Below are 13,200 nucleotides of genomic sequence, written 5' to 3'. Positions count from 1 at the left end.
TTTGGCTAGGGCTGAGTAGAGGCTGACAACAGAGGCCAAGTTCTCTTGCATTCACCCATACCCACCTGTCCTTGCTGCATGACACCATCATGTATGTTCTCTGTCAGAGGCAATGGGAGCCATCAAAGGCCCAGGAGGAGGGGAGTGGCTCGTTCAAAGTACGCCATTCAGGGTTGGAAGTCCTGACTCCAGGTTTGACTCTGCTGATTCTGGACAAATCACTCAACTGCTTTGACCCTCACTGGGCTAATTTGTGAAATAGGACTGGAAATAGCAGCCTCTTTCCACGGGCCGCTGTGAGGGCCCTGCATAATGATGGGACAGCGATTTGCAAAACGGGAATGAAAGGTCCATGAAGTCAGAGACTCTGGCTGTCACCTTCCCTGCTATAGCCCAAGACAAGGTCCAGTGTTTAGCAAACAGCAGGCACTCAATGTATGCCAGGCCTGTGACAGGTGCTCAATACATGCGTATGGAACAAATGATTGAATGAATGATGCATATCGTCCATTTAGTGCTAGGCGCACAGCAGGTGTCTGATACATGTATATGGAATGAATGAATAACATATGGCATCATTCCTAGTGCCTGGCATACAGCAGGCACTTGATATATGTTTACTGTTAAATGAATAATTGAATGAGCAATTTTTAATGAATGCATAATGTCTGTGCTTCTATCTCTAGAGTCTGGCATACAGGGGATGCTCGGTAAATGAATATGGAAGGAAGAAAAGGAGAGAGAGGAAGAGAGGGGTGGGGGCGGGGGAGAAGGGGCCAACAATCTGAAAGGCAGGACAGATGTTAAGCAGAATGACAAGTGTGGTTAATAAAAAGCTCAAAAGCCCAGGAGACATTTCTGCAGAGTCCAGAGCGGTGCTTGGATGGGGCTTGCTGGCAGCGCCAATGTCTTTGCGTAGCCATGATGATACTCACAAATGGTTGCTGAGTCCACATGTCCTGGCCAGCTGGAAAGCCCTGGCATCAGCAGGCAAGTGCAGAGCCAGATGCAGTCTGCTGTGACCCTACAGAATAGGTCACATGCAGGTCTTTGTTGCCTGGCATGGGGTCACGCGGAAACCCCAACGGGATGACGCAGCTCCCAGGCAGTCCCTGGAGGGAGGCTTAGCTCTCAGGCGCCAGTCTTGGTGCCCTCTTCTCTATCCTCTCCTCTCCTCCTGCTCTGTTTTCCCTCTTTTCATTTTCTCTGCTGCTAATGATGTCCTATTTCTTTTTTTTTTCCCCCTAAGATTGTATTTATTTATTTGAGAGAGAGAGAGTGAGGAAGAGAGAGAGAAGGAGCAGGGGGAGGGGCAGAAGGAGAAGGAGAAGCAGACTCCCAGCTAAGCAGGGAGCCCAATGCGGAGCTCCATCCTGGGGCGCCAGGATCATGACCTGAGCCGAAGGCAGACCCTTAACTGACTGAGCCACCCAGGTGTCCCTAATGATGTCCTATTTCTGATTCAAGACTCCTTGGATTCCAAGGAAGCAAACCCCTCTTAAGTTAGCTTAAGCCAAAAGAAAGGAAGTAAGTATATATGGCAAGTTACTGATTTCATAGTTATGCGTTTTAGGGGTGCAGAAATGCCCTAGCTTTTAATAATTTGTACTTAATATTGATCTCTATACCCATTTCATTAAAAAAACAAAACAGGGCACCTGGGTGGCTGAGTCGGTTAAGAGGCCAACTCTTGATTTCAGCTCAGGTCATGATCTCAGGGTGGTGAGGTTGAGCCCTGGGTCAGACTCCACCCTTGGCGAGGAGTGTGCTTGGGATTCTCTCCCTCTCCCTCTGCCTCTACCCCCACTGTGTGTTCTCTCTCTGAAATAAATAAATCTCAAAAATAAAATAAAATAAATAAAATCTTAAAAACAACAACAACAAACCTGGGCACCTGGGTGGTTTAGTCGGTTGGGTGTCAGATTCTTGATTTTGGCTCAGGTCATGATCTCCATGCTCAGTGGGGAGTCTGCTTGAGATACTCTCTCCCTCTCCCTCTGCCCCTCCCCCCCACTCCCGAGTGCTCTCTCTCTAAAATAAATAAATAAAATCTTAAAAAAAAAAAAACCCTCAAATGCATGTTTTTGAAAAAGGAAACTTTATAGAGAGTCTTAAATAGGAAATCAGTAGCAATTGCCCTAAATAGGAAATATCTGCAAAAATAAATAGGGTGAAAATAAAACAGTTACTAAATTCTAATTGGTTACAGTTGTCCCTCTGCCCTGTTTGTTAAAAAAGAGAGCTTAGTGAGTGTTTAAAAAGGTGTTAAACCAGTTAGAATGGCAAAAATGGACAGGGAAAGAAACAACAAATGTTGGAGAGGTTGTGGAGAAAGGGGAACCCTCTTACACTGTTGGTGGGAATGCAAGTTGGTACAGCCACTTTGGAAAACAGTGTGGAGGTGCCTCAAAAATTTAAAAATAGAGCTACCCTATGACCCAGCAATTGCACTCCTGGGTATTTAACCCAAAGACACAGATGTAGTGAAAAGAAGGGCCATATGCACCCCAATGTTCATAGCAGCAATGTCCGCAATAGCCGAAATGTGGAAAGAGCCGAGATGCCCTTCAACAGATGAATGGATTAAGAAGATGTGGTTCATATCTACAATGGAATATTACTCAGCCATCAGAAAAGATGAATACCCAACTTTTACATCAACATGGATGGGACTGGAGGAGATTATGCTAAGTGAAATAAGTCAAGCAGAAAAGTCAATTATCAGATGGTTTCACTTATTTGTGGAACATAAGGAATAACATGGAGGACATTAGGAGAAGGAAGGGGAAAATGGGGAGGGGGGAATTGGAGGGAGAGATGAACCATGAGAGACTATGGATCTGAGAAACAAACAGGGTTTTAGAGGGGAGGGGGGAGGGGGGATTGGTTAGCCCGGTGATGGGTATTAAGGAGGGCACGTACTGCATGGAGCACTGGGTGTTATACGAAAACAATGGATCGTGGATCACTACATCAAAAACTAATGATGTATTGTATGGTGACTAACATAACATAATAAAATTAAAAACTACAAAAAAAAAATAAAAAAATAAAAAGGTATTAAAGACAGACTAGCTCCACATGGATTCTTTCTCTTGGACTTAATCAGAAGAATAATGATTGAAATGAAAAAGAAATCACTTTCTTGCAAGCTAATGCAAGTTATTTAAAATATTCCCTCTCCCACTTAAAATCATTTTCCAAGAGACTGGAAATCATCTGGCAGACCTACAGATTTCTTCTCTTGTCCCTTTTAATTCATTTAAGTTTATATAAGTAATCTCTACACCCAGCTTGGGGCTCGAACTCACAACCCTGAGATGAAGAGTCGCATGCTCTTCCGACTGAGCCAGCCAGGTGCCCCAGTTCATTTAAATTTTAAATCTAAAATCAGTGTGCTTCACACTTTCCTCCTGAAGTGTCCCCAGGGGGACAGGAGAATGAACTCAAAGCTGGATCTGGGAGAATTACTGCAGAGAGAGACCTGCCCAGACACCATGTTGCAGGTCTAAAATCCATGTAAAATTTGTGTTCTACTCCATAATATGTTGGGTGTTCATTTTGATATAAAAATAACATTTTAAATTGCATTCACCCTTAATTTTTTCTCAATCTCTAAGAGTAATTAACACTGCAGGAATATGCATGTTTGTCTTGTAGCATTGTGTCCTTAGGTGGTTCTCAACCCATCAAAAGCAATGTTCCTTTTACTTAGAAATTGTTATGAGAACTTTTAATAATGCCCCTTAATTATCCAGAAATAATTTCAAAAATAAAGTAGGCACTTGTATAATCTTTAAAAGAAACCAGGTATAAAAAAATAAAATAATAAATCAGGTATAATGCCCCAAGTATGATATGATGGAGGATTTTTTTAAAGGAGGCAATTAATTAAATAAGGTTTATTTTCAATATGCAAATATGCATGCACAATTGCCTAGATAATAAAAGGAAGTAGTTAATATTTGTCCCTGATTATAAATAAGCTTGTATTTAACTGAATTTTGTTGATGCTTTTTTCTTTATATTTGACATTTTGAAATAGATTTAGATCAGTCTATTCATAGATACACATAGAAACCCAGTGAATGCAGACAGATACTGAAGTGTTCCCTCAGTGACTCAAATACCATATGCAGTGTTGCTGTTAACAACATGGCTTTCTGAAATGATGAGCAATTTTGTAAAGTTCCAGATCAAAGCACACACAAACTTCCTTTGATTTACCTAGAAGTTGCATTCCCGAAAAATTAAGTGTATATTCAAACTATGCCCCTCCCCCAAATCTTATTTCTATATAAAATAGAGTGAAGGTCAAGGTGCAGATAATCATAGAGTTTTCTTTCTTTTTTTTTTAAAGATTTTATTTATTTATTTGAGAGAGAGAGTGAGAGAGAGCACATGAGAGGGGGGAGGGTCAGAGGGAGGAGCAGACTCCCTGCCGAGCAGGGAGCCCGATGCGGGACTCGATCCAGGGATTCCAGGATCATGACCTGAGCCGAAGGCAGTCGCCCAACCAACTGAGCCACCCAGGCGCCCCAATCATAGAGTTTTCACCTGCATTGAGAGTCAAGTAGAAAGTTCCATTTGCGATGGTGCAGGATGCAAGACAAGTCTTTATTGAGTCTTGTGCGCTGTGGGGCATCTAACATCTCAGGGCCCTATATATTAAATGCCAATCATTGGGACAACCAAGAATGTCCCACAGTTTTCCCACACCACCCGCCCTCAGGGGTTGGCAGCATCCCACAGAGAATCCCTGGTATTCCCTTGCCTGTGTGGATTACTGTTTAGCATGACCCCATTGATGGCTTTCAACAGGTTCAGGGGCCATGTGGCCTGGCAGTGTTGAGAAGCCCGGTGACTTGGTGTCTTCCTTCTCTGCAGGGGCTGAAGATCAGCGTGCTCTGGACTCTGTACTATGGCATCCTCAGTGCTTTCGCACCCGTGTACAGCTGGATCCTGGTGCTCCGGGGCCTGGTGGGCTTCGGGATTGGAGGGGTCCCCCAGTCGTAAGTAAATGCCCAGCTCTGGCCATCCAGCAAGACAGCCAGTCAACAATGTTCATGGCCTTGGGGGGGATGCAGAGATGGTACACTTGGGCTTCTGGTATCACAAGGTATAATGCAGCCAGAGAGGACTACCGTTATCAGAATTGTAATGATTGACAGTACAAAAGCAACACCATAGGGGCACCAGACTGGCTCAGTCACTGGAGCATGTGACTCTCGATCTCGGGGTTGTAAGTGCGAACCCCATATTGGGTGTAGAGGTTACTTAAACATAAAATCTTAAGGGGCACCTGGGTGACACAGTCAGTTAGGCATCTGACTCTTGGTTTTGGCTAGGGTTGTGATCTCAGGGTCCTGGAATCGAGCCCCATATCGGGCTCCGTCCATATTCAGTGTAGAGCCTGCTTGGGATTCTCTCTCCCTCTGCTCCTCCTATTCCTGCTCTCTCTCTCTCCTCTCTCTCTCTTTCAAATAAATAAATCTTTTAAAAGATAAAATAAAATCTTAAAAAAAAACCCAACACAATAGCTGGAAGGTCATAAATGTGAAATAATAATAAAAATTAATAGATCTAGCATTGATTGGACATTTTTCTTGGACATTTCACAGCAGCCCCGGGAGGTATGTGTTTATCAAGTGATTGTAATCTCCATTTTACAGTTGAAACCGAGACTCAATGGGTGAGATCATTTGCCCAAGTCATATGGTATGTAGTGGAACTAAGAACCCGAGTCTGTCTGCCTACAGCATCCATGCTCTTAACCATCATGAGGGGAACAAGGCCCCCCACCCCGCTCTAACCTAAGCTCAAGGCAGGGGTGGGCGTAACCATATGCAAATCGAGTGTTAGTTTGTTGGTGCTTTTGTCAAAGTACTGAGTAGTCACAGTTGTAGGAATAAGTTACTCTGTCCTGGGAGATTGGCAGACAATGGTATGTGGTCTGTATCCAACCTGCTGACTGGTTTTATAAAGTTTTACTGGAACACAGACACACCCATCATTTACATATTAACTATGCCCATTTTCATATACAGCCACAGAGTTGAGTAGTCCCAGTAGAGAAAATATTTACTATCTGGCCCCTAGACTATTTCATTTAATCCCCCCAAAATATCCTAAGTAAATTATATTATTCATCCCATTTCACAGACACAGAAACTGAAGCACAGAGAGGTAAAGTGACTTGCCCCGGGTGACACAGCCAGGAAGAGGCAGAGCTAGAATCTGAACTCAGGCCTTCTAACTCCAGAGCCGAGGCTCTAACAATTGCATTGTACTGCCTTTCTATTAAGGATGTAAAGGATTGGGAAAGACCCAGAGGCAGATTGGGGATGATGTGGGATATTTCACAGGAAGGGACCTGAATGAAAAGAGGAAGCCATAGCTGAGTCCAAGGAAGGCTAATGGTCCATTCTGATTAGTTTGTTGCGGTGAGATATGTGAGAACTAAAAGCTGAGGTTGGACAGGTAGACCAGGGCAAGCTTCCTAGAGGTCTTGAATGCCAGGCCAAAGGGATTGCCTACAGGCAGTGGGGAGCCACTGAGAGTTCTTGAGTGGGGGAGGTACTTTAGAAGTATTAATCTGGCAATGCTGGGTAGAGTGAGTTGAAGGTAAGGAATAATAATTCCTGTTGCAATAATTTAGGGAAATTTCCCACAGGGACCAGTTTATTCATTTATTCAACCAGTATTTCTTGAGCACCTACTATGGCACTGGCCTAGTACTAGATGCTGGGGATACAGCAGTGAGCAAGACAGACATGGTCCCTGTTATAGGTGGGGATCTCGGAAAACAGAATGCGAGATGGAGATTAGTGTGCAAGTGGTTATTGAGATCAACACCGGCAAGGAAGTGAGTACAGCTTGAATGGGCAGAGGGAGGAGTTGAGCACAGCGGACCCTGTAGGGGTTCCAGAGCTGGGATGGCTTCTTAGAGTTGTTCCAAAATGAGGCATGGGAGCTGGACTTTTGTACCTTCACATCAGCCACATTGGACATGGGCTGCCCTCAAGGAGGGAGCATGACCTTGGGCAAGGCAGCTGCTTTGGATCAAGAAATTCCTGCCAAGGACCCAATTCTGAGCTCTTAGCAGGTAACATTCCTGGTCATTCCAGAGGGACTGTGTGCCTCCGTCCTGAAGGGTGAGTCCAGGTGGTACATCACAGCGCCCGCCACAGCCCACCCCTTGCACCTCTTGGATCCCCTTGCTTCATATAATGAGCCCATCCCATCTGGGAACAGTTTCTCCAGGATTCTGGTTGGTCTTTTCCCTGAAGACTTAGAAGAGGATGGCTAGTGGGATAAACTAAAGTCCCTGCTATTGCTGTTGGTCTCCCAGCTACCACTGATGCCCAGTATGTCCCTCCCTTGCTACTCATTCTAGGTTCCCGTCACCTCTGGCCAGCACTTCTGCGATCGAGATGGTTTACCCGGTGGGATGATCCAGACCCCATGCCTGAGTCACCGTGTCCTTCCCAGGCTGTAGCTGCTGCTTGTCCACTTAACACCAAAATTGGGCAGGGGGTTACCAAAAGATGTCCAGTGTATCACCTGGGTGCCCCATTAGATAACAGCAGCCCTACCACCTCCTGATGCTCAGGGTCAACTCCTCAGACAGAATGCTAACTCTCTTTCTTGATACAAGGAACCCAAAGTTACTAAGTGGGAGACTTTGCCTAAAGTTGAATGGGATTCTTGCAGGGAAAGAATCCCCTGGGGGAGCATGCCCTCTCTGGGAACCAGGACCTCTAACCCCACACGTGGGGCAAGTACAAATTCCTCCTTCAACCCTTTGATTTCAGAATGACATATTCCTTCTACATTGCACATATGATGGGGATTGATTTAAGGGTATATTGTGTCCTGCAAGACAGTATCCCATCCTCATAGAGCATCATCTCTAAGCCGATGCCTCCGTGGCACATTCAAGAGGCTGCTCCATCCCCCTGTCAGGCCAGCAGCTGCAAGGTACCATAAGATATGATAGGACCAGTGGATTCCATGGTCCTATACCCACTGCTGCATCTCCTTTGTTATGTATCGGCTCCCTTGGTCCCAAGCACTGTAATGTGGGATTCTGTGTCAATGAGTCAAATACTTGGAAAGCCCTCAGATAGTGGTGCTATCTGGGCCCCGTGGGCAGGAAAGGCAAACCGATACCCAGAATATGTGCCAGTTCCATCAAGATGAGTCACTGCTCCTTCCACAATGGAAGATGTCCAGTATAAATAATTCACCATCACATGACATGGGATGGCTCCATCCTGGGGCTCTGCGTTGGTCTCTGTTGCTGGCAGATGTGCGTTGGTGCCCGAGGATCTGGCCCAATTGCCTCTCGAGGGTAACAGTTCACTGGCTGGCTTCTTGAGCCTGTTGAGTGTCACTGTTGGGGAAGACTGGGAGAGGGCACGTAGAAGAGTAAGGCTAACGCTGAAGTAGTGTGACTTGATCATGACTACCAGATTCGAATCCTGACTCTGTCACATAACAGCTGTGTGCCCTTAGGCGAGTCACTAAACCTTTCTGTGCCTCAGTTTCTTTATCTCTAAAATGGGGATAATAGCATACCTACATCATGGGGTCACTTAGAATATTACATGACAATACATGTGAGGTGCCCGGGACAGTGCCCAGCAGAGCGCTCAGTGAATGTTAGCACGTGTCGGGTCTGTCAAAGGCTGTGAAGCTCAGGTGTCAGTGTGATGGATGTTGGACTCCATGGGTAATTATGGAAAGAGTAAATGGGGACGGGAGATATACTCACATGGAGTGAACACAGGAACAAATCCCCAGACTCTTCCTGCCACTTAGAGGCTGGAAGGGCATCAAGTGGCTCGCAGTTCTCTCCAGTCCTTCCTTCCCTATTCATTATTGATCCCTCCATGGCTCTGCAGAGTAGACATCTGACATACACTCCTGGACCTAGGATGGGCTTAAAAACCACCGGAGCTTGAGGCAGAGGCCATTAAGCCAAGCCCATAAATCTGGGCTGGCAGGAGCTTGTGGCCAATGTCGTCCACGCCTGGACCAACTCCAGGAAATCCTGCAGACATAGCCACTGTTCCATTCATGAGCCATTCATTGACTAGGGTAGAGTTTTCTCCTAGGCTGGAAGGAATGTACTCACAGAAGTACATATTAAATTCCTTTCCCAGGGAAATGACAGCAGAACCAGCCTCCAAATAGTTACCTGGATTTTCTTCCCTCAAGAGGGAAGGGACAGGAATTACGTATTCAGAATGTCCAGGGATTCTTGTCTGAAATGGTGGAATAAGAAACGTTATTTTCTATTTCTTCTTCTCCACAGTTTCTGGAAATGTCATCAAAGATGTAAGAAATAGAATAGACCTATAACAGGGCTGGAAAGCAAGAAAAGGGTGCCACCAGCCAATCAGAAATTTTGAGGAACCTCTGGAAGATGGTAGGCAGATGGGATTCTAATGGCAGAGTAACTGGAAGAGAGAAAACCCACCTCCTAAAACTGCAAAGGGGAAAGATCTTCAGGGAGAGAGGACAGGACACCAGGGGAATAAAATTACGGACACAAAGCAGCTGGGAGGGCCTTTGCCCCTTACCCTTCCGTCATGAGCGTCCTCAGCTTGCCTGCCTGCTCCCTACATCCACCCCCCAAATGTCATGCCTCCCCACTTAGCTGTTCCTTTACTTAACCCTACTACAGCCCTTCTGTTTGTTGACTGAGCTAGTATCCACATGACCATTTTAAAACTCTCAAAACCTCAAGACACAGGTATTATTATCCCCATTTTACAGATAAGAAAACTGGGGTTTTAAAAATTAAGTAACATGCCCAAGACCACACAGCTAACAAAGGGCAGAGCTCAGATTTAAGTATCACTTGACCCTGCAAACATATTCTCTTAAATACCCCACTCTACAGCTCTTTTGTCCATGAGGAGAGCAAATAAAAACAGAAACAAAATTACAGAAGAAATATTTAGCAACCCAAGAGAGCCACAGGCTTCCCAGAACTTCCACTCCAGCCATTTCCGTAAAAATAATCATGGCTTAATTATGCAATGTTCTTAGCTCCTTATAATAATGGCTCCCCTAGGTTCATTTTTTGGAAACCTTTAGTTGAAGATTTTTTTTTAGTTGAAGATATGTTTATGTAATTAAATGCAACCAAGAGTTTCCATTCATTTAGGCTTTGCACCACCTCACAAAACCAAATGAGTAAAACTTTGCTGTATAATTTTTAAAAGTGCAACAACAAGAAGTCCTTATAATGAATTTTTAGTATAAATACGAATTTTATTATTTAAAATTAAAATTGTTTAAAAATTAAATCAAAAATTGTTTTTCTTTCAGTTTTATCAATGTGTAATTGACATCCAGAATTCAAGGTGTACAGCCTAATGACTTGACTTACCTATCTTGCAAAATGATCACCTCAATAATTTTAGTTAACGCACATCATCTTATCTATAAACTATATTATCAATAAAGAGCCCATCCCTCAGCTCTGATCTGTGCTTTTTTTTTATGCTTCCCTCTATCCCTCTTTTTAATTTTATAATTTTTAAAAAGATTTTATTTTATTTTATTTTTTAATTTTTTTTTAAAGATTTTATTTATTTATTTGACAGAGAGAGAGATAGCGAGAGAGGGAACACAAGCAGGGGGAGTAGGAGAGGGAGAAGCAGGCTTCCTGCTGAGCAGGAAGCCCGATGCGGGGCTCGATGCGGGGCTCGATGCGGGGCTCGATGCGGGGCTCGATCCCAGGACCCCGGGATCATGACCTGAGCCGAAGGCAGACGCTTAACGACTGAGCCACCCAGTCGCCCCAAAAGATTTTATTTTTAAGTAATCTCTATACCCGATGTGGGGCTTGAACTCACAACCCCGAGATCAAGAGTCGCATGCTCTGCCGGCTGAGCTAGCCAGGTGCCCCATCCCTCTTTTTCTTCTTTCCTTTATTTCTTCACCCAAAGTAGGTGTTTATATTGGTCCTTGGTGATAGCGATAGTAACATTAATAGTGATGATGATCATCATCACAATGTCCACTGAGTGCTTACCAAGTGCCAGGCACTATGCTAAGTGCTCATCTTGTTCACTGACAACCCTATCATCCCCAGTTTACAGAAGAGAAAACTGAGGCTCAGAGATCATTAAGTGGCTTGCTTAAGGTCAGATGGTTATTAAATAGAGCGTGGAATTACCTCTTGCTTTGTAACAAACCACCCCGACATTTATGGCTTAACAACAATTTATTGAATTCATGATTCTGCAGTTGGGCAGTATGGCTGTTCTGAGCTCAGCAGGGCTCATTCATGTGTCTCCAATCACCTGGTGAATTGGATGGGGGCTGGCTGGGCTAACATGGCCACAGCTGCCTCATCTATGCTCCACAAGCCTCTCAAACTTCAGCTGGTCACGTGGCCCCCGGGCAGGGGTCCAAGTGAGCAAGCAAAAGCTGTAGAGCTTCTTGGGACCCAAGCTTGGAACTAGCACAATATCACGTTTGCAGCATTCTATTGAATAAGAGCAAGTCTCAAGGCCCAGATTCAAGGGATGGGGAAGTAGACTTTGCATGGAGTGACCTGCAGGGAAGCAAGACACAGGGAGGGAAAATAGTAAAGCACCTTGTGCAGACCATCTACCATGTGGAGAAACTGGGTTCAAATCCACACCCATCTAATGCCAAAGTTCTTACATTTGAACAGATGTCCTGAAAGGATTCTCAACTTATAGAGTCAGAAAGTCCTGGTAAATCATTAATGTCCACAGGGTCCCCGGTTACTCATCTGGAGATGATTCTGGGACATAGAACTGGAAATTCTGAGTGGTTTCTGTTCCCTTTAATTAAGACAGAAAAGAGGATCACATTTAGGATGCCAAATAATTAGCTTTTCTGTCTATGGAGGAGCATCAAGAAGGAAGAGACTTTAACTCAAGTGGAAAAATTAGAAGCAACTTAATTTTTATCATTACAAGTAATACATTTTTGTTTTAGAAAATGCAGATAAGCATCAAAAAATGATCATGGCCTCTAATTGCAAAATATACACAAAATATATATAAGAAACATGTAGGCACCATGGCCGATTGTTTATTATAGTTTCCGATAGAGGGTGCCAAGTATTTCAGCAGAAATGCCTCCTAGCTAAGAGACTGAGAAGAAACCCTGCCTCAGCTGGCACCCTGCTTGTGTGTTAGCCACGCTTGAAGACTAATACTCCAGGTAGCTGCCCACCTGTTCCACCTTGAGACCTCCTCAGAAGATTCTTCAGATTGGTGTCTAGATGGAGCTTGCTCACAAACCTGTCCTTGGCACTGCTCTTTCCCCTCCAGACCAAACAGAAATGCCAAATGGAGATCACAGGTCACTTCTTTCCAAGCATGTGATCCAAATGGCAAATCTCTAATTGCCAAGTGCTGTAAATGTGATTATTTTCAGCAGGAATTTATTGACACCAGTATCAACTGCTTCTTGGCATTGCTACTTTCATTGCTCATTCTTTTATTCTTCAGTGTGATTGTAATAACCACCACACTTTGGATGAAGATCAAACAGCTCGTTTTCATAATGAATTGCTATAAATAATGGCCGGTGTGGGACACAACAATTACAAGAAAAAATGTTTCTTGTGGCAGAGGTGGCAAAAACAAGAAATTGAAAACAATCTATTAATCCACAGGGTTGCAGCTGTTTAAAAATAATGCAGTAAATATACGTATATTAATATGGGAAGATTTCCAAACTGTCTTATTGAAAGCAGATCGTGACACAGAGATGCTAGGGCAAGTAGTTTAGTCTGGGAGATCCTTCAGCACGCATCTCCAGATTGTCCCATTCAAGGGACGAGGGAGATGTCATTTGTTGAGAGATGCTCCTGGGAAGTTTAAATTCCTTGGCACTCCTGGTCTGCCACAGAGGTTGGCAGAGTAAGCTTTAATAACCAGAGAAAGCACTCAGGGGAGAGTTACAGGTACTGACAATTGGAAACTGGACAGGCACGCGTGGAAGTGGCAAGAGTTGGGGCATTTTTATGGGTGGAACATGAGCAGTGTGTTGCATGTGTGAAGGAAGGAAGGAGAGAAGGAAGGAAGGAGGGAGGGGGAGAGGAAGGAAGGAAAGAGAGAAGGAAGGGAGGGAGGGAAGGAGGAAGGAAGGAGGGAGGAAGGGGCGAGGGAGGAAGGAAGAAAAGAGGGAAAGAAGGGAGGG

General features: G+C 44.4%; 1 protein-coding gene across 1 annotated transcript in view; it reads left to right on the top strand.

The window, feature by feature from the left end:
* LOC110592463 (SV2 related protein) overlaps positions 1 to 13,200 on the top strand; it is a gene marked incomplete at its 3' end in the record, with an annotated part of 62,109 nt that overhangs the window by 31,283 nt on the left and 17,626 nt on the right. Inside the window, exon 6 of the mRNA XM_044921146.1 lies at positions 4,888 to 5,012. Coding sequence (XP_044777081.1) covers positions 4,888 to 5,012 — 125 coding nt within the window. The remainder of the gene's footprint in view (positions 1 to 4,887; positions 5,013 to 13,200) is intronic.

Source organism: Neomonachus schauinslandi, chromosome 14, assembly GCF_002201575.2.
Source record: "Neomonachus schauinslandi chromosome 14, ASM220157v2, whole genome shotgun sequence".
In the NCBI taxonomy this organism is placed as follows: Eukaryota; Metazoa; Chordata; class Mammalia; order Carnivora; family Phocidae; genus Neomonachus; species Neomonachus schauinslandi.
Note: the sequence above shows the minus strand (reverse complement) of the source record. Positions and strands in the feature narration are given on the sequence as shown.